This window comes from Podarcis pityusensis (assembly GCF_964106645.2).
Source record: "Podarcis pityusensis genome assembly, chromosome: 9".
Classification (NCBI taxonomy): Eukaryota; Metazoa; Chordata; class Lepidosauria; order Squamata; family Lacertidae; genus Podarcis; species Podarcis pityusensis.
In genome coordinates this window covers 78073231-78094019 of record NC_138034.1, presented here as the reverse complement: position 1 = coordinate 78094019, position 20789 = coordinate 78073231, and the positions used below count along the sequence as shown (strand labels likewise).

Below are 20789 nucleotides of genomic sequence, written 5' to 3'. Positions count from 1 at the left end.
GGCGGTGACGCTGGTCCCGATTTCCAACTGCTCCCCTCTGAGTCCCCTCTGGCTCTATCTTCCTGGGGTGTCCCCCTAGGCTCCCCCCTTGCCCTGGCCACTGGTGCTCCTTTCTGTGAATCTTCTGATTCACTGGAAAGACTCGGAGATCTCGGGTCGTCGTCATCACTCATCTTTTCTTCTGCCTCCTCCCCCTCGCTCTCTGTTTCCTCCCTTGCCCTTGCCTCTGCTCCTGAACCCCTGACAAGTATATATCATGACAATAGATTTGGCTAGCATGCATACTTATGGTACGAAAAGGCAAGAGTACATCAAAGTTTTCAAAATCATATTATAAAAAAAGCAATATTTAAAGTTTGGGAGAAGTATAAAGGAATACTAGAACAAAAAACACCATGGTGGCTTTCTCCACTAGAGGCAATATGGGGGGGGAATAAATATGGGCTACGTACAGAGAGTTAATAGAATCAGAAAGTCAATTAAAATTGAAATAATTTAACAAAGTTAGAGAGAATGTAACAGATTGGTTACAATATTTACAGTTAAATGAAATATTTAAGAATCATAAAAAGATAGGATTTTTGCACAAAATTTCAATTTTTCAGAGATAAAGAATAGAAAATGATATAAAGTTAATATCAAAAATGTACAATCTGCTGCTAGAATGGAAAACGAAAGATGAAGAGGTTAAATCAGTTATGATTAATTGGGCACAAGATGTGGGACACAATATTCAGATGGAGGAATGGGAAAAATTATGGAAGAATTAGTTTAAATTTACAGCATGTGTGGCGATTAAAGAAAATTATATGAAAATGATGTATAGATGGTACTTAACTAGCAAAAATGTATAAAACTAAGGAAAGCAAGTGTTGGAAATGTAAAATAACAAAAGGGACTTATTTCCCCATGTGGTGGGATTGTAAAATTATAAAGAAATATTGGGAAATGATTTATAATGAACTGAAGAAGATGTTTAAAATAAACTTTGTTTTAAAAAAAATCCAGAAGCTTTCCTACTAGATATTACAGAAGTGGACTTACCAAAAGCACAAAATTATTTATTTATGTATGCAACTACCGCCACACGGACATTACTAGCACAACTTTGGAAAGAAGAAGGTGCCCTAACCAAAGAAGATTGGCAAGTTAAATGGCAAAACTGACAATGAAACTAAAAAACAGAGACGACAATGAATTTAAGGAAGAATGGAAGATGTTTATTGCATATATACAGAAGCATTGTACACAGGTTAATACATTAGCAGGGTTTTAAAAGTACTTGCAATTTCAGAATGAATGAAAAATAGTGATGAAGAAGAAGAGAAGAAGAGTTTGGATTTGATATCCCGCCTTTCACTCCCTTTAAGGAGTCTCAAAGCAGCTAACATTCTCCTTTCCCTTCCTGCCCCACAACAAACACTCTGTGAGGTGAGTGGGGCTGAGAGACTTCAGAGAAGTGTGACTGGCCCAAGGTCACCCAGCGGCTGCATGTGGAGGAGCGGAGACGCGAACCCGGTTCCCCAGATTACGAGACTACCGCTCTTAACCACTACACCACACTGGCTCTCAATTTAAATAAATTTAAATAAATTATAAATTTAATAATGGACATGCAGTATATCGACAAATAATGGAACTAGGGAAGGGACTAGAGGGAAATCAATTTGTTTTTTTTTATTGTGTGTTGTTGTTGTTGTTGTTAGGAAAACCAATAAAATATTATTTTTAAATAGAAATGTCTATCACTCAGCTTAATGCACATGGGTCTAGTATCCAGTTTCAACACTCCAAGCATTGATTACATTCTAACACCTACTAGACCCAGGAATTTAGGGGAGTCTGGGACCCACAAACTCTTCATAATCTGGGGCCCAATGTGGGGGCGGTATCCAGGAACCCAGAGAAGAATCGAGTGCCAGTTGGCACTAGATCCAGGTTCCCTGCTTTGGCATTAAGTCTGACAACTCTTCAAAATCATTGGGGGGGGGGTTTTAATTGCGTGTAAGAAATCTATTAAAAATCCTTTTGAAAGCAGCAGCGCTCTCCATGACTGGCCCTCAGTGACTGGGTGCCTTTTGGTGTCCAGGGTGGGGTTTGTTTCCTGGGGGGCACTTATGAGAGAACAGCCGATCTGCCGCCTGAGGCCCTCTTGCTTGGGGTCCTGGAAGGAAGAACAGCAAAAGAGGCTGGAGCCCAGGAGTCAGCCTCTTCTCTTTTGGCCTTAGGCCCACCCCCGGCCGGCCGGCCATTGTCCTCCCTGGCCGAGGGCAGGTCAAAGGCCAGCTCAAGCAGGTGGGTGGCACCCGCCCAGGTGGGCCTCTTGCTTGGGGTTCAGCTTGGGGTGGGGGAAGTGGGGCTCCCCCAGAGTTGGGGTCCCCCTGCCTCCTGCCCAGAGTCACCCCAGGCAGAAAAGGGATATGGGGTCTCTCAGGCAGAGGACCCCCTCCTTGGAGGTGCCCCCCCCAGCTGACCCTTCCTCTGCCCCCAGGGTGGTTATTACCGTATTTACTCAAATGTCATGCACACCTTTTTTGTCCAAATTACCATACTTTTTCTTGTATAAGACGAGGTTTTTTTTACTCAAAAAAAAGGTTACAAAATGGGACTTGTCTTACACACAGGCGGTGCATTGTGGGGCCAGGCGATTGGTTGCAGCCGCGAGGTGCAGCTTGTCATTGGGGGCCTTCTTGGTGGTGGCACCCGCCCTGTGGAACACCCTCCCACCAGACGTCAAAGGAAAAAACAACTGCCAGACTTTTAGGAGGCATCTGAGGGCAGCCCTGTTTAGGGAAGTTTTTAATATCTGAAGGACTCTTGTATTTTAATATTTTGTTGGAAACCCAGCCAGATAGGCGGGGTATAAATTTATTATTATTATTAGTGATTTGGTGGGTGATTGTTGGCTGCTGTGGCAAGGGCTGCCGTGGGTTGGCTGTTGCTGCCACAATCGGGAGTTCGATATCCGGCTGCTGTTGGCGAGCGGCAAGGCGCTTCCTGTCTTCGGCGTCACGAGCGAATCTGAGCGTTTTCCATTCTGGTTAGCGATTTTCTGCAGTCCCCCCCCCCCCCAAGAAGCTCAAGAAATCTTGGCAACCCCCCCCCCAACAACTATGGGCTATCTCCCCCCATTTCCTTTAATTTGAGTACCCCAAAATAAGGGGTGTCTTATACAAGGGGGTGTTCTCCACGGAAAAATACGGTATTAGGGTGTGCATTTAGATTTGCGTAAATACGGTCTTCTTATTCTTTTCATTTGTTCAAGGTATCAAGAAACCGCAGGCATAAAACACCCAAGACTAAGATAAGAAGCACCGCAAAGGGACAGACAGCCTAGATGGCAGCTGCAGGCCCAGGAGCCTGACTGGGGAGGAGGAGGAGGAGGCCCAGATGGAGGCCCAGACCAGGCTGGGGCCTTGCCTGCCCTCCTGCCCCTGCTCCCTCAGGACCGGCAGGCCCAGAGCCGCCCCTTCGGGGAGGGGGCACCCCCGGGGCAGCAAGAGGACAAGGCCCTGCCCTGAAGGGGGGCAGCTGGAGCCGCAACTCCCCGCCCAGGTCTCCTGCCTCGTCTGGGGACCCCTCATGGGGGAATCTGGGCTGGGGGGGCTGGACCTTGGGGCAGAGCAGGGAGAAGCCGCTTTGTCACCCCCCCATGTCTGCCCCCCCCAGTAGACACAGTGGCCTGGCCCCCAGTCCTCAGGCAGTGAAGGCCACGTCAGCCCCCCTGCACCTGGGGGGTGAGAAAGTCCTCCCCTCCCCTGGGGAAGCCACTGGCCTGGTCTAGTCAGGCACCATCTCCTGAATGTCTGGTGGGGGGCACTCAGGAGCCCCCTTTGCCTGGGCTGGGACTGGCCTTGGTGGCCTTTGCCTGCCCACCTCTGACTCGCTCTCTCCTCTCTTGTCTCCATTCCAGGTCTGCTTTGGGCTTAGAGGCTTTTCCTTCGTGTAACAGGTAGGAAGTGTCAAAATAAATAAAATAAAAAATCCTTCCAGTAGCACCTTTAAGACCAACTAAGTTAGTTCTTGGTATGAGCTTTCGTGTGCAAGCACACTTCTTCAGATACACTGAAACAGAAGTTGCCAGATCCTTCTATATAGTGAGAAGGTGGGGAGGGGTATTACTCAGAAGGGTGGTGGGAATGGGAGATTGGCAGATAGCTGAGATGAGCCTGCTGACGACTCTTAACGACTGTAATGGGTCTTACAGGAAAAGGCAAGGGGTGAGAAGGTGAGAAATTGCTTAGTCATGTATAATGGGATAAGAATCCAATGTCTTTGTTCAAACCAGGTTTCTCCATGGTTTTAAGTTTGGTAATGAGTTGCAATTCAGCAGCTTCTCTTTCCAGTCTATTTCTGAAATTCCTTTGTAGTAAAACAGTTACTTTGAGATCTTGTATAGAATGTCCTAGGTAGGAAGTGTGATAGGAATTTTATGGTCTTAGATATATGGTAATGTTCATAAGTGTACCAACCAAGCACATACATAGATCAGCACAGGAAGGCCAACCTGGAACCATTTTGATTCCTAAACTGAGCAAATGTTTCCTCTGCAAGGTCAAACTGGAAAAGCCCCCCCATTGTCTTTTCCTTCACAAATCCTGTTTTAAGGGTATGTCTGTGTTTGAATAAGGGTGTGAGCCTGTGACCTGGCTCAGGAACTAAGTATTTATCATTACAAAAGAATGGCCAGGCTACCCAGGAAATCCAATCAAGTAACCTGCCAAACAGGAGATAAATAAGGACAGGAGAAAAACAATATTGAAATTTCTGTTTTAAGACCACCTTTTCTGTGATGTATGTCTGATGTTCCAGGGGGTGGTCTTGATCTACAGGATGGGAATTTCAAAAGTCTTTATAAGGCCTTGCAGGCCATTTTTCTGGGTCCTCCTCCTTTCCTGCATGTGAGGGGAGCACCCTGTTGCGACAGATAAATAAAGATCAAGCTTACTAGCTGCTTTGCTTCTCAATATTCTCTGGTTGGCCTCTGTTAATTTCTCCTACCAATAGGGAACCCACGTAAGGACTCTATATGGGCTCTTGGATACCCCATAAGGGAAAAGGGCATATTTATATTTACAACAGATGATGGGGGACTTCTGCGCACGTGGGGAAGGCAGGTTGGAGGGAAGTTTCCCCCGTCTGGGGCCAAAATGGGAGCCACTGGCATCACGTGAGAAGCCCCCTTTTTCTGTGAACAATGCCCCTCTTTCCTGGCTGACCAGACTCTTCTTGCAGCTGGAGGCTCCATCTACTTGCTGATTAACAAAGAAGCAGATATGCCGGAATTTGGCAGCAGCCCTTCCGCTTTGCACCCGGGGCGCGTTACATCAGAAACTGTCAGTGTGGGGTAGAGCTGGGAGACAGGCTGCAGATGCCCACTCAGCTATGAGCCTTGGGGCAGTTACGGTCTCTTAGACTTGCCCCATCTCTCAGGGTTGTTGTGAGGATCGTGTTCCATGGGGGAGGCATGCGTGCAACCTTGAGCTCTTGGGAGGAAAAGTGGTATGTAAATACAATAAAAAGGAACAATCTGGAAGGAAGAAGAATGAAGAGAGAGAGTGAAAGGACAGTGCAAGTCCCATAAGCCATGACAAGCGGCTTGGGCAGCCCCTGGGGAACAGCCTCCGATGTGACCTCCTGGGGGCAGGGGCTTGCACAACTTGGCTGTGGCTTGTTTTCTGATCTGCTGCGGTTGTGGGCATGGCCTGGACGCCTGCTTGGCAGCAGAGGCCACAGAACTGCAGCAGCCAGACAATAAGTTGGTGGGGAGCACACACACCCTCAAATCTTGGGCCGGGCAATCCGTCTAGCGCCAGTCCCCTCCCGGGAAACTGGGCACATCTTCAGTCTGTTGAACTATTACCTTAATCTGCTGGCTTTTGCTCTGCCTTTGATGGTGAGATAAAAGGGTTGCATCTACCAGCTTGTAAAGGCACATCCAGAATATGTTCAGACAGCTTTTCATTAACCTTCTCTTGGGCTAACTCCAGAATTGGGGCCTGTTAAATAACCCACTAGAAGGCAAATTAGACAGTGCTTCCCTGAGTTCTGACTAGGCCTTCCACAGAACTGGCCTTCCCGTCCACTGCAAGAGCAAGACACTCTGGACTTGCGTGGTTGGTGGGAACATCTTGCCAGGCTGCCTCATCTTGTTTCGCTGGTCAAGGGTCTGGTCCCCAAGAGTGGCCAGTCGGATGGCCCTGCAACGCTCACTAACAGGGTGTGAGGCCCATTTCCTAACATCTAACTAACCCCTTTCCTCTACCTCCCAGGCCCTATAGCTGACCCTAGGCATGTATAACTGAAACCCTATGCCTCTCCTTCCTCTGTTTTCTCCCCTCTGTCAAGTTTTAAATGATAAGCCCCTTGGGACAGGGACCTGTACTCTGTAAAGTGTCATTCATACTGATGGCACCATATAAACAAACAGAGACTTTTAGAGTTGGAAGGGACCCCAAGGGTCATCAAGTCTGACCCCCATTTGCCGGACTCCAGTCTGCAGGAACCTCACCTGTTCTCCAACAATTCCCGAAGATTATAGACAGAGGCTCTGATATTATACCAGCAAGCTCCTTTCACACCCTTGTGTGCAGCTCAGCAGGCCCTGGAGATTTGAATTAATTCAAAATAGCTAGGTCTTCCCTGACCACCTCTTTCCCTGTCTTAGGCAGCAGCTCCCTCCTTGCGGCGTTTATTCTGTTATCACCAGGTTGGGCTCTGCTCTCGTTTTGCGCGAAGACCCAGGCAAAGTAGGTGTTGATCAGTTCTGCCTTTCCTCTGTCCCCAACAGTATTTCTCCATCTTCTCCACACAGAGGACCTACTACTTGCTTGTTCTTCCTCTTGCTTTGAACAAAGCTGAAAAACCCCTTATTATTTTTAACCTCTCTCGCAGGACTGAGTGCTTTCTGAGCTTTAACCTGCCTGACCAGGGAGAACGGCTAAATCGTAGGACATCATAGCAAAGCGGTTGACAACACAGTTTGCCCGCTGCTGCCTCTGCCCCCCAGTAGTCAAAGGCGCAACCTCTTCCTCCTGCCTCAGGAGGCGCCCCTTTGCTCTTGCAGCCCTGGGTCTCCCTGGCACTTTGCGTCTTCAGCCAGAGCAAAAGGCTGCAGCTTCTCAAGGCCCTTCTGCATTCTCCAGAACCCTTTTCTGGAGGACTAAAACATTAGAGACATTAGTTACACGTAGGTAGCCATGTTGGTCTGCCGCAAGTATCTGAAGAAGTGCGCATGCACACGGAAGCTCATACCAATAACAAACTTAGTTGGTCTCTAATGTGCTACTGGAAGGGATTTTTTTATTTTGTTTCGATTACAGACATTGTTTATCTAAGTTTTGCACAGAGTAGACTTACTGAAAGTAATGGACCTACCTTAGTCACATTCATTAATTTCAGTAGTCTACTTTGAGTAAAACTTTGTTGATTACCACCCTAGTATTATAAGAATGTTATATTATTACTGTACCCTGGTAGCACATTTCTAGTGTTCTCCTAGCCCTGTCCCACTTGTTTTTCTCCCCATGCTTGCTCCCTTCCATCCCAGGAGCAGCTGCTTCCATGGTTCCAACTCAACCTTGTCCAGCCATCCAGGAAGTGAAGTGCTCAGGTCCAGGCCTGGAGCTCCACCCTGCTGCCACGCTGCCCCCCCTCCCTGCCCCCCCACCTGTGCCCTGGAGTCCTTCTTCGTGCTCATTGGTTCGCCTGTCAGCTCAGCACCAGGTGCACTGAGCAGGTGGTGACTGGGTCCCCTCCCTCCCTCCTGCTCCCCTCTTGTGCCTCTGACATTCCACTTTCTCTCTCAGGCTGCTGCTCTCCTTGCGAGTTGGTGACTCTCAGGCTCCACTCTCAATCAAGCTCCAAAGCCGCTCAGCCCACCTGCTGCTGCACTGGAGGAAGAGATCTCTTTATCGCCTCATTTGACCAGAGTAATAAAAGTCTTCCTTTTGGGATGATGTAGCATTACCCCCCCCCCATAGCTTTCTAGATGGAATGAAGGATATATAATTGAAGGGCAAGTCCCAGGCTGTAGCCAGCTGCTGGGTGGGGGGGGGTGTCTGCGAAGGCAGCCTGTGTTGCTCATGCAAGAGCAGCCCAGGCTGGCCGCCAGCCCTTCTCTAATGAAGCCACTTAGAATGAGCCTAATCTAGAGTCCCTGCCAAGAATGCCACTCTCTTCCTCCCCTGTCCCTGCCAGGCTGCTCAAGGCAGCCCTGTGGGGCAGATCTGCTCTGCCTCTGCTGCCCTGCCCTGGGGCTGCAGCCACCCCTTCTCTGCCAGTTTAATCAGCCCTGGACAGAGTGACCCCCCCATTTCACCTGCCTGCCCTTGCCCTGGGGGGAATTGCCCTCCGGCCACTGGTGTTAATGCAAAGGAGTGGGGGATGTTCTCCTATGTGTCTTGGGTGGGCCTGTCTTTGAACATGGCCAGGAAACTCCAGCTGGTCCAAAACAGGCCAGCAGCAGCGTCTGGCTGACAGGGTCACACCATGCTGCCTGCGCTGCTTTCCCAAGGTGTCCTTGCCAGTTAATTTTTGCATTTTTAGTGATCTTTCACGGGGCATAAAGACCACTTCTGGAAATGTAGTGGAACTTTAGCACTCAATTCAGGGCTAGTTTTTTCCAGAAAGAAACAATCTGTTTGCAACCCTTTTATTGAGTAAATCCCGTTATTGGGCCCGACTCAAAGTGCTGCTGTTACCCTTTAAGGCCCAAAGGCTTGAGGCTGGGGCAGCTGAAGGGTCAAGGCCCTTTTCTGGATGTGGGGGAAGGAGAAGGTTCCTTGAGCGAGATTCTCTTCAGTTTTGTGTCCCCCCAGCCAGGCTCTCCTGAGGCCCACGCTATGGCCTTTTTCTGCACCAGCTAAAGACGTTTTCATTTCCTCAGACATGTCATTCTCTTTAGCCTCTTCGGTACTCGTGAGATCCCACATCCTGATATTGCTCTCTCTGGCCGGCTTGGGGTTAGTTTACTTTTAGATTTCACATTTGAGTTTTATTATTTGGTAGTCTTTTCATTTTTACTGTAAATGGCAGAGAGCCTTTGTTATTGGGCAATGTATCAGTATTGCAGGGGAGTAAATAAGCCTTAAGAAGAGAACTCAAGGGGCAGCATGGGGCAAGGAAGGTGTGTCCAGTGCTCTTGAGCCTCATGCCCCCCCCCCCAGACGCCTCCCAGAGATCCCTGTCAAGCTGGTGAGAAACTGGCTGGCTAGACAAGACTCTCTGAACACAGAGATGAAGCAGAACCGACAGCCAGCTGCTCTCCACCTTGACTCACCTTGACTCCTGCTGCCAACCGGGGCTAGGCCTGCGGTGCCAGGATACGGCTGCGGCAGCAGCCGGGAGGGCCTTGGAATGTGACAGGGATGCCCCACATTCCCCGGAGTCTCCCTGGGGGCCTTGCCTCCCTAACAGGAGGAAGGTGGGCTGCCCTCTGTCCCTGAACAAGGAAGCCATCCCCCCTTTGGGGCACAGTCCTCTTTGTCCCCCACCAGCCTGCCTGCCTCCAGACCCAGAATTGGCGTGGGCACAGGAAGAAGCCCTGGGAGCTTGAGGGAGGCAGGGAGGAGTGGGCATGGCCGCAATGGGCCGCTTTGCATCTGCTGCCCTCTCCACTGCCTATTTGTTGGTGATGGGGGGTCTTTTCCCAGTGGGGGGGGGGATGGTGGTGCTGGTGGGTGAGGAAAGCACATTCATTCTAGCTCTCCCCTCTTCAGAGGCAGCTGCAAGCTCTGTTTCCCTTGGACCACCATGAGTTCTGGACCGCGAGGAGGCAGCAGAGATGGTGCTGGCAAAGGCCTGGCTAGGGCCGCCTCTCACTCCTGGCAGCCCCCTCACATCCTGGTGGTGGAGGCCCACCCCTCCCACTGGGCCCACACCTGCCACAAGCTCTGCGATGCCCTGGAAAACGTCTTCTCTCTGGCCTGCAGTCTGGCGGGTCCACCCCGCATCCCTCTGCTCAGCCTCTACGTGGTCCAGAGCCAGCAGGAGTGCCTTCTGCCCTTTGTGGTGAGTGAGTGCTGCTGGGGGGCACAGTGAGCAGCTGGGGGGAGGCATATCTCTGAAGGGGGCATCTCTCTGCTGGTCTGTCCATGCAGAGTCCTTGTCCTGCTCCTTGGCTTGCCATCCCAGCACACGCCAGCCGATTTAAAGGGCTCCAAATGCCCACTTTCAAGGGGCCTTGTGCCATGGAGGGCTCCTTTGTGTTTTCTGGAGGGGTAAAATGGAGCAGCTTCAGGCGGCAGCACTTCTGGGCAGATGGGGCAGCTTGGAAGAAGCTCACCTCAGAAATGGTGCTGCAGAGCTGGAAAAGGTCCAGGAAGGGGCAGCCAAAGTGATCCAGGGAATGGAGCGACTCCCCAAGAAGGAGCAATGGCAGTGCTGGGGGGGGGGGGTTAAGTTACAGAAAAGGTGTGTAAAAAGTGACAGGCTAGAAGTGTGTGCAATGCTGCACTGCCTGCAGAATGTGAGGAGCTTTTTCTCTCTCTCTCTCTCTCGTAATGGCCAATCCAGTGATGCTGGATGGTGGAAGGTTCAGGACAGAGAAAGAAAGTGCTTTTCCATGCAAAGTGTCGTTAGACTATGGAACTCCTTCCCACAGGAGGCACCAATGGCTTTAAAAGCGGATTAGACATTTTTCTCGTCCCGAGCAGACAAGTCAGTTGTCTCCTTGCATGGTTCCTGCAGCAGACTCCCAGAGCGCCTCGGCTGGGCTGCAGCTCATTCCTGGCCAAGCATGTCTAGACTCGGGTGTCTCCTGCCCACAGAGGGGCTCATTAACTCAGGCTAACTGGCAGCAAAACTGCGCTCAGCACCCTGGCTGTGTCTCTGCCTTGGCCCCCAGCCATCGCCCCCAGGCCGGCCCCAGCAACAGCCCAAGCAGCTGCATCTCGGGGGGGGGCTTTCCAATGCCCAATGTGTCCCACTTCATGCCCATCCCAGAGACCAGGGGAGCAGGCAGAAGCTGTGGGCAGAGTGCATGGCCAGGGTCTTCCTCCTGGGAAAGGAGACGAGAAGCAGCTATTTCCCCACCCCCACCCCAGGGGTGAGCACCCCTCACAGGGGAGGCATTGGGGCCTTGCTGAGGCACATCTCCTGCCCACTGTCGTTGCAGCCGGTGAGAGGGAGCTTCTCTCGGCTCCAGAGCTGCCTGGCGGAGCTGCGCGCCTTGCCCTCCGAGGGGGTCTTCCACCTCAAGGAGGACGCCATAGTCCAGGCCGTGCAGGATGGGCTCCAACAGTTCAAGCAGTACACGGGGCAAGGCATGGCGGGGGCCTCCCTGAGCAGCTCTTCCCTGGAGGTAAGAGGAGGCCAGAGGGAGGGGCCCCCTGTGTCTGCTGCACACCAACTAGCACCTGCCCAATTAGGGAGGAGGGTCGCTGTTTCTCTCCACTTCCATCTCCCCCATCCCCTTCCAGCCAGGTTGGGGGTCTTCCACTGCAGGGGGTTGGATTAGATGATCCTCGGTGTCCCTAGGAGATTTCTGCCCAAACGCCTTTCCCCAAGCAGAAGCTGACTTTGAGGCGCTAATAATAATAATAGTAGTAGTAGTGGGCAGGAGCCTCTGGTGCCCTCCAGGACCACATCCATTCCTGAGTTGCCCCCTCTCTGCCTGCCTCTTCTGCAGCCTCCAGCAAGACGAGGAGGCCTTGCAAACCCACCTCTGCCATCCTGCAGGCAATACAAGGAGCTCCTCAAAGCATCAGTTTGCATGGAAAGAGCAAGTTGATTCCTTGCACAGAATCCAGCATGACAGGGGCCAGAATCTGGGGAGTGGCAGATTCCCTCTCGTGTGTCCCACTACTGCCAGGGATGTTCATGGCAGAGGGGCACTAGGAAACCTGGGCAGATGGTTGCTGACACTGCCATCTGTTGCGTCAAGAAGCTCAGGGCACATGTCCATCTATCCCTCCCCAAATTTATCCACTCAGCATCCTGGTGAGGTGCATTGAACTGGACCAAGGTCACCCAGTGAGGTTCCTGGCTGAGCCGGGATCTGAAGCGCCGCCACCCCACCCCTCTGGACTCCCCTCTGAGTCTCCGGCAGCCATGGGCTTCTCTTCCAGATGACCATCCTGACTGGCCAGCCCAGCGCCAAGGTGGCCAGGCAGTTGGAGGCTGGGCTGCAGGGCATTGACCTGGTCAACCTCCGCCAGCTGCAGGTGGTGGAGGTCTCCACAAGGGGGCTGCAGGAGGCGCCTGAGGCTGCAGCGGAGGACAGAGAGGGAGCCACCCCCAGCAGCAGCAGCAGCGGCAGCCGTGGGGGTAAGTGCCTCCCAACCTGTGGCATTTCAAATGAAGCTTCCAAGCGGCCCCTCGCCTCCCGCTGGGTGTGATTATCACTCCGAGATGCTCCTCTGGTGTCTGCTCCAGAGCAAGCGCCATTCATGAAAGGGAACTTGGTGCTCAAGGCTTCTGCGCCTGATTAGCGGTGAATGGCTGGCAAAGTGCCCCCTAAGTGCACAGGAAGTCAGTTTCTGTTCCCTGCAGGGCAATGGGAAAGGTGGCGTTAATTCCTTGGGTCCTCTCATGGGTTTTTACATTTTCTTCTCTGGCTTTTACAGCACATTAAAATAAAATAAAGACAATGAAAGGATGCCACTAATTGAAGCCCACCCCGACCAGGCGGGGAGGAGAAATTGACAGAAGAGGCTTGCCAGAGATCTGCACTGGGACCTCCCAGGCTGCTCAGTTGTAGCAGAGAGCAGCTGGAGAGGAACCAGCTGAATCTGGCTGGATTAGGAGGAACTTAGGTAATTGCGCTTGAGTGTCACCTAAAAGGGTGACACTCAGGGCAGAGACGGGTTTCCCAGGGCATCCAGGGCTGCTCTTTGCTGAGACTTAGACAGTCGGGAAATCCAGTCGCAGATCTTGGTGCTCAGTGAATAATTCATGCCTCATCCCAAGCTCTGCTGAGGAGGAAGCACTTAGAGGCGGAGGAAGCCGCTCGGCCCAAAGGGGGAAACCTCTAATTAAAGGCGCGAGAGCCCAGGAAAGCCTCTGCGGCACTTGGCCTGCCCCCTCTGGGCTGGCTGGCGCTGGCGCTGAATTTTAAGTGGGGGGAAATCACCACAAATCAGATCTTGGGGGAAAAGGCAGGAGGATGAGGCAGGAAACTCTGGCGCACAGCTGTGGGTTGGCACCAGCAGCGCCTGAAAGGGAGCCGGCAGGAGCCTCGGGAGGGCAGGAGCCAGGGCAGCTCTTTCTGCCCTTTGCGCAACCATCACACTGCCGGTTGCAAAGAGATCCTGAGAGGGCCATGGGCCAGACAGGCCCAGCAGAGGCGACTTGACTTGATGTGGAGAGACAAATGCACTCCCCACCCCAAGTCACCCTTTGGCCAGGCCGGCTGACAGAAGCCCTTCTCTGGGGAAAGCCAAAGAAACCGCTGGGGACTTCTTGCTTTCAGTCTCACCCCAGATGCAGAAGGGAAAGCAGTGAAAGGGGCCCAGCCTTGGTGTGTGGCTGGGCTGTGCACTGGGTCTGCTTCCTCCCCTCTTGCTAGCTGCAGGGAGCCTTGATCCGCCTGGGTCTCTTGAGGATCTGGAGTGTGGCTCCCTGACGGGACTGGGGCAGAGCTCTGCTGGATCAGAACGGAGGCCCATCCAGTCTGCCCAGCCCCCAGTGCCCCACCCTGGCCCCCCAGATGCCCCTGGGAAGCCCCACAAAGTTCAGAGGCAGACTACCCCTGGTGCTGGAGGCACCAAGTAGCAGATTCCAGGCTAGGGCTCCTAGGAAGGGAAGGGAAAAGAGACCGTCAATATCATAATGCACAGCCGCAGGAACGCCTTGCTGCAGCCGCCAGGATTTTTAGCAATGGCCTTCTGCTGCCCCCTAGTGTGCACGGCCACCCTGTCTCTGCCCTCGCTTGGGCTGCGGGCTCTTCCCTTTGCAAGGCGGCTGCCCCCTGGCTGGGCGCTGGAGGGCTGTGTGCTCCCTGCCTCCTCAGTGGGGCTGCTGGGGAGGGACAGATGGTGGCATCTGTCGTTCTTAATCCGGAGCCGCCTCCTTCTCAGGCGCAGATTTTGGCCCCCACCCCCTGCTGGCCTGATCCCCCTGCTCAGCCCGGATTAAGCCAGCCACCCTCCTTGAGCTGTGACTGGTCCTCTCTCTGTTGCTAACCAGGCAGGCAGGATTCCCACTTCTCCCTTCTCACAGCCACCGACTTAGGGCTCTGCTTCCAGAGAGGGACAGGCTTCCTGTGGGGAGAGACCCCAGCCCCTGCTGGGTGCCTGTTTCTGAGCAGCAGTGGCCGGAACCGTGGCCCTCGTGCTCTTGTATTCCTGCAGCAGCGGCTGGTGGGCCTCCTGCCCCCAGTGCCCAGGGGGTCTCTGCACTGGGGGATGAGGTGGGACAAGGTCACCCTGGTCCCAGAGATCACCATCACCTCTGCTGGAGACTTTCCTCCTGCAAGGAGCTTCCCCAGCAGAGATGCGAGTCCCAGGCAGGGTCTCTGCTGGACTTGAAATTGTCTTTAGATACACAGTGGTCTTATGTGTTCTTCTTGCCATGGGGAACCACTTCAAGGTGCTTCCTAAATGTTTTGCATCTGTGCTTGGCCTATTCTGGGCAGTTCCTCTTGTCCCCCTCAGAGAAGAGAGTAGAGCTGCAAGAAGAGACAACATTTGGCCCGGAAAAGGGCAGCCAACGTGATCCATGGGCTGGAGGGACCCTCCTATGAGGAGAGGGCTCTGCTCTGCCTTTACCCGCGGAGACAGCCAGGCTTGTGAATGCCAGAAAGCCCAGGAGAGCAGAGTCCTGCTCTTGCGCCCAGGTCCCTTGGGGCATCCACTTGGCCCCTGCGAGAACAGGATGCTGGAGTAGATGGGCCACTGGCCTGATCCAGCGGGTTCTTCTCATGTTCGTAGGAGGAGACGGTACAATATTCAGGGCTTTTTGTTCAGAAAAATAGTAAGGCTTTGGGGGAGGAGGGGGATATGGTAGCTTATAGGAGGGTACCTGGTGCGGAGAAAGTGGAGCGAGAGCGTTTCACAAGGCTGGAAGCTGGAGGCTGGGAGGCTCAGGACACGCCACACAGATTTGGCCCCCAGAAGAGGCAGAGACGGCTGCCACCAAGTGGGATGACTTAGAAGAGAACTCAGGCAGCTCATGGCCCTGGAGGATGGGCCTTGGTTGGGTGGCACAGGATGGGCTGGCCAGGCTGGCAGCTCCTTTCCTCCTGAGGCCTGGGAGTGGGGCACTCAAAGGACACGCTGACCCTCCAGGAGCCCCAGACTTTGTTTATGCAGCTGTGGGCATCGGGGGGGGGCGCTGCTCTAAGGGAGCTGTCTCTTTGTTCTGGGGGGTGGCAGGAACTTGTTGGGATGCCCAGGCTGAGCCATTGTGGTGGTGGGGGGGATACCCAGGCATGTGCAGATGGGGCTCCTTTCCTCTCCCTGCAGAGAGCGCTGTGACCCTGGGCGCAGTCCTTGACCTCCAGACTGTGGAGAATGATGTGGTGGCCCTGGAGACCTTCTTCAAGGGCTGGTTCCACGACCACAGCCCAGACCAGGAGCACCTCCACCTCCTCCTGCCCGCTGGAGCGCTCTGCCCCCCTACTGCAGCCCAGAGCTGCCCAGGTAAGTGTGAGCCAATGGGATTCCTGTGTTGCTTCTTCACCCAGACCGAAAGCTTCCTCTTCAGGGAGTCTCTCCAACTCTACGATTCCCTGCTTCTGTGAGCCTGCTGACACCACACCCAGCACCTACCCTTTGGGACCCCTTGCTGTTGTGGGAGAGAGACGGGTGCCCTCCTCTCTTGCCTCCGCTGCTAAACATCTCTATCCCATTCAGTGTTTGTCCAGTATTCTAAACTCCCTTTACATTTACAAATGTTTTGGTTTTTTAAATTGTTTCCCTGTGTGCAGTTGTTCTTGCTATTTCCGTATTTGTTTCATATAAATTATTGCATAGTAAATTGCTTTGGCATCCCTCATGGGAAGCCACTCATAAATGAAATTATTATTTACACAAATAAATGCACACACGTACTATAATGACTGATACAATGAAATGTTACAAGGAAGCTGACGTAAAAAAAGAATCAAAATTTAAATAAACCCAATGGTTTTGAAAAAATAAAACCATATATTTGAATACATATCAAATTTACATACACGGGTAAGCTTACTGAAGCAAATAATAATAATAATTAGGTCTCCAAAGTGCTGCAGCAAAAGTGCTAGCATCGTTCCCATCGGCTCTGAGTTTCAGAGTGTTGGTGCTGTAGTCTGTGAGGGGAGTCCTTGGGGGCATTAAATGCCAAGAGTGGTGTCTTGAATTTGGACGGGGCCTGGCGGTGGCTGTGCCCGAGGCCCCAGGCTGAGCTCCCCCCTTCCCCGTCCCCCGCCTGGAGCTGGACCAGGCCAGGGCAGCCTCTCCAAAGGGTTCCCATGGGGTAGCGGGGTCTTCTGCCCTGGACATCAGCCCAAAGACACAAACCTGACCTCTCCAGTCCTTGGCACAGCCCTCGCCCTCTGCCCTGAGATTCATCCTGGGCAGGCAGTGCTGCCCGCTCTGGCTGGCAGTGGCTCTGGGTCCCCAGCTGCCATGGCTTGGCAGAAGCATGCCCTGCGCCCCCTTAGCCCTGCTGCCTTCTGCCCTTGCAGTGTGCGTGAAATGCGATGCCCAGGAGAGGCTCCTCAGCCCTGCTCTGCTTACTTCCGCCTGCGGAGATGGCCCCACCGCACAATGGGAGGATGCCAGTGGCCCCTTCTGGATGGCAGCTGGCCCAGGCCTGGTGCCACGCAAGCTCCGCATCCTCAGGTACCTGCCCAGGAGCCATCCGAGCGGGGCGGGGGGGAGACACACTGGGAGCGCCCCCAAGGGCCCCTTTGAGAAGAGGGCCAGCCTGCCATGCCCCTCAGCCCTTCCCCGGTTCCCAGATTCCAATGGAAAAATCGTGTTGTGGCCACATCAGCTGCCCTGGGAGCCGTGTCCCATGTTCAAGAGGAGTGACTGCAGCGAGAAGCACTCTGTCCATGCTTAGATGCACTCTTAACACAAAAAGGGGCTCTTGTTAAAACTCAGGAAATCTGGCTTTGGCCACCCACTCACTGGGCTACAGGACCTTTTGGCCAAAGGGCCCCTCAAGCGGCACCTGGGGGAGGAGCTCCATGGGGGGGGCAGCTGCTGTGCTGGAGCCAGTGTGCTTCTCTGCCGCTGTCCTTCCCCCCTGCGCTTCCTGTTCTGGGCCGGCTGCTCCCTTCCCCTGAACCTGCTCTGGCTTGCCTGGCTCAGGGGCGCTTGAGGAGGGTGGGGAGGACAAGCAGCAGCCCCCACTGGCTTCCACAATTGCAGACAGCCTGGGGGGAGGATCCTCCTCCCTTGGGAGAGCCTGAGGCAGAAGACACAACACAAAGCCTGAAAAATAGCAACAAAGAAATGGCTGCTTGGAGGAAGCCCAGCAAGGCTGTTCCTGACTGAATGAAGGAGACCCCAACTCACCCACCCACCCACTTCCTGTTTTGCCTTTTTAAATGCAGCAGAGCGAGGAGTTCAGCAGCCTCTTCCCTGCTCCCCACTTCCCATCTGCATGGGGGGCCAAGTGCCCCCACCAGTGTGGACAAACTGTGTCATGAGGTGCAGCCACAGATCGCGAGGCTCTGGCAGGCCAGGAAGCAGGAGCACCTTAACAGCTCTCCCTCTCCACCCCCCTCCCCCCGGGCATGGGCAGGTGGACAAAGGGGGCAGAGGAGTGGGTGTCATAGAAGACCTTGGAGCCACACTGGGCAAGTCACAGGCCTATCAAGTGGCCTGGTTTTTTGTCTGCGGATATAACCCCAGTTGGTGGCAAGATGTGCATTGCGGGGTGGGAGGGAGTGCACTGTTTGCAAAAGTGCCATGGCAGGGCAGAGGCTGGTTGGCGCTCTGCTTGGGGACAGCCACACACCCCCACTCCACCCCCAGCAGCTCAGCACAGAGCCCCCCCCCCCCCAAGGGAGCTGCCAGGCAGGCAAGTAGCTGACAGGCACACAAACAGCAGCACCAGCTTCCCCTTCTTGGCTGTTCTGGCAGTTGCTGACAGCCAGGCTGCTGCAGGTTCCCCTTTGGTGCAGGACATCCTGCCAGGAAATGCAGACTGCTTTGCAGAAATGGTCTCTCTGAGAACCCCTCTCCCTCCCAAGTCTTCTTGTGAGACGAACCGAAGAGAGCCTGCGGGGTCCAGCCAGTGGCTTCTCCAGCCCAGAATCCTGATGCCCCAAAGGGATCCAAGGGCAACTCCCCTCCTGGGGCTTCCAGCCCCTGGGAATCAGAAGCACGGCTGCCTGGGGCCCCGGAGGCAGACCAGAGCCCTTGGGCCCAGGACTAGGCTCATCCTCTTGGTTAGCCTTCCAAGCTGGTGGCCATCCCTGCCTCCTGAGGGAGGGAGTTCCACTGGTGAACTCTGCTCTGCATGAAGAAGTTCCTTTTATCTGTCCAGAGTCTTCCAACGTTCAGCTTTCTGCCATGTCCACCAGCTCCATGGTTTTCAGAGAGGAAATCTTTCCTCCATCCACTCTCTCCATGCCAAGCATTGCTTTATAAACTTTGATGCTGTCTAAAACTTGCCTTTTCTGCAAACTAAAAAGCTGCAGATGCGGCAACCTTCCTCCACTGGGGAGTCACTTGCCCCTAGATCATTCCCAGTCCTGGGGGGCCCTGGGTGCTGCCTGGGAGCCGGAGGCAGGCTCTGCCCCCCAACCAAGGCCCTGCCTCCCGTCTCTTGCAGGGCCCTGGAGGCCAAAGGCCTGTGCACCTCGCTGCTCTATGGGCTGCCTCTGGTCATCCGGCCCACAAGCTGCTGGCGGATGAACTGGGATGAACTGGAGGCCAACCAGCAGCTCTTCCGGGCCCTCTGCCACTGTCTGTGGGTGAGTTGGGGTGGAGGGTGCAGAGTCGCAAGGCACTGAGTTATGGGGGGGGGGGGGGAGGTTCCACGCCTGCAGGGCTAAGCCAGTGACCCCCGCCATGTGATGGTGCCTGCCTTCAGGAGAGGGCACCCCCCTTCTCCCTGGCACAGGGTCCCTGGGAAAGAGGAAGGAGAACCACACATCCCCCCGGGAGGGGGGTGCTGAGACTGTAATTTCCTCTTTCAGAAGCGAAACTGGCTGCTGCTGGCCAAATATGAGACCCCACCAGGGGCCCCCGGTCCTGGCTGTGGTCCCCCCTGGCCGAGCCCCCTCCAGGTCCTCCTGCCCTCCGAAGGGGCCGCCTCGCTGCTGCTCTGCTCCCTGGTGGGCCGGGAGCTCCTCCTGCCCTGCAGCTTCCCTCTCCTGCCAGCAGAGCCTCCCCAGGACACTCTCAGCCAAATGGAGGCAAGTAGCGGGGGGGGGGGCAGGGAGCCAGGCAGCACACCCCACCAACAACCCCAGCAGGCAGGGACTGGCCCACCAGAGAGAAAACATGAGGAAGGGGGGTGGTCCCGGGAGAGGGTCCCAGGGGCTGCACCCTTGTGGTCCCACCCTCAGGCTCTGCCTGCTTTCAACCCTCCTGCCCTGAGGGTGTGGAGATACAGGGCTTGCACCTCATCCTTGCTGGGAGGGGGCTTTGGCGGGTGGGTGGCAGGAGGGGCCTGGCTGGGCGCCAGCGGCTTGGGATGCTCCCTCTGATTCCATGATGAAACCACCTTTTCCCGCTGGCTCCTTCCCTGCAGAACCTCCTGGACGGCCTGGACCTGGAGCCGGCCTACAGTCCCCTGAGTGGGGGGCCCCCCCTGTACCAAGCCCTGAGGAGCAGCCTGGGGCGCCCACCACCCTCCCGGCCCGAGCGCAAGGCAGATCGGCACCTGCCCCGTCAGGTAGGTATGGCAGGCACCCTCACCCCACGGACGGGGCTGCAAAGGGCCACCCCAGTGGCTCTTGGGGGGCGGAGGTCCACCCCACTTGTGCCAAACCGCTTGAGATGCAAAGGGAACCGGTGCCCCCCAGGAGTGGCAAGGGGGACCCAGCCTTCGCCTGGGGGTCACGCTGCCTCTTCCACCTCCTCCTTCTGCCCACAGCAGGGCACCCGCCCCCACCTGGGCAAGGCCAGGGCCATGGTGGCCCCCCTGCGCATGGCACCCGCTGCCCCCCGCCCACCCGCCTTCTCCCTGTTCTCTGGAGACGAAGAAGAGTTCCTGGACGCCATGTGACACCGCAGGGGCCACTCCCTTTGCCCCATGGAGGCCCCGTTGAGCCAGAGCTCCCACAAAAAGAGGAGCCCAACCCAGACAGGCACCCCATGACAAGGACCCTGTTGAGCACCTGAGGGGGGGCCTGGAGTTGTCCCTCCCTTTCGTGTGGCAAAACTGGACCCTCTGCAGCAATGCCTGGATCTTTGTCTACTTAGGGGGACGAATGTGGCTAGAAGCCCCCTCCCCAGTTTCTGGTTTCTGGAGACCCCCTTCAATAAACTTTTGTCTTTGTTGCACCAAACCTTGAGCTGTGCCCTTTTGTCCGTCCGTCCCCCCACAAGAGCAGGGCACTCCCCCCCCCCCGCCCAGCTGTGGGGAAGACAGAAGAGGGAACCTGCTGGGAAGCCACAGAGGAGGAAGCAGCGCAGGAGGCGGGGGCTGCAGCCGCTCCCTGGGCCTCTTCCGCCTTGGCACCCCCAGGCTGCATCTTTTGGGGGAGGGAGTTCTGCCTGGGACTAGTAGAAGGAAGCGGGGGGGGGGGGCTCAATACTCCCAGGCAGTTCAGGGGCCGGGAAAGGGGCGTCTCTCCCCCCACCAAGAAAAAATGAAGTGGGGCAGACCCCCCAGTTGAAGGAGATAGTCCAATGCTCTGAAGCAGGGCACCCCACATTGGAGGGGCCCTTAGGACCAGGGGA

At 54.8% G+C, this 20789-nt stretch overlaps 1 protein-coding gene across 17 annotated transcripts; it reads left to right on the top strand.

The window, feature by feature from the left end:
* The first annotated feature begins 1831 nt into the window (after window positions 1-1831).
* Window positions 1832-20395, top strand: M1AP (meiosis 1 associated protein). Of its 17 annotated transcripts, XM_081020896.1 has the most exons (14): window positions 2368-3040; window positions 3266-3555; window positions 3914-3952; window positions 6668-6749; window positions 7809-7940; window positions 9722-10011; window positions 11117-11302; window positions 12069-12267; window positions 15405-15581; window positions 16610-16766; window positions 18712-18853; window positions 19079-19297; window positions 19636-19779; window positions 19981-20395. In XM_081020896.1, exons 6-14 carry the CDS (start codon window positions 9754-9756, stop codon window positions 20110-20112), a joined length of 1614 nt encoding a protein of 537 aa, XP_080877022.1. In that variant the 5' UTR covers window positions 2368-3040; window positions 3266-3555; window positions 3914-3952; window positions 6668-6749; window positions 7809-7940; window positions 9722-9753; the 3' UTR covers window positions 20113-20395. The 17 variants fall into 17 exon arrangements, with proteins under 17 accessions (XP_080877015.1, XP_080877024.1, XP_080877013.1 ...); XM_081020889.1 differs by lacking the exons at window positions 2368-3040; window positions 3266-3555; window positions 6668-6749 and adding exons at window positions 1832-2004; window positions 7550-7725; XM_081020898.1 differs by lacking the exons at window positions 2368-3040; window positions 3266-3555 and adding an exon at window positions 2096-2295.
* The last annotated feature ends 394 nt before the right edge of the window (window positions 20396-20789 follow it).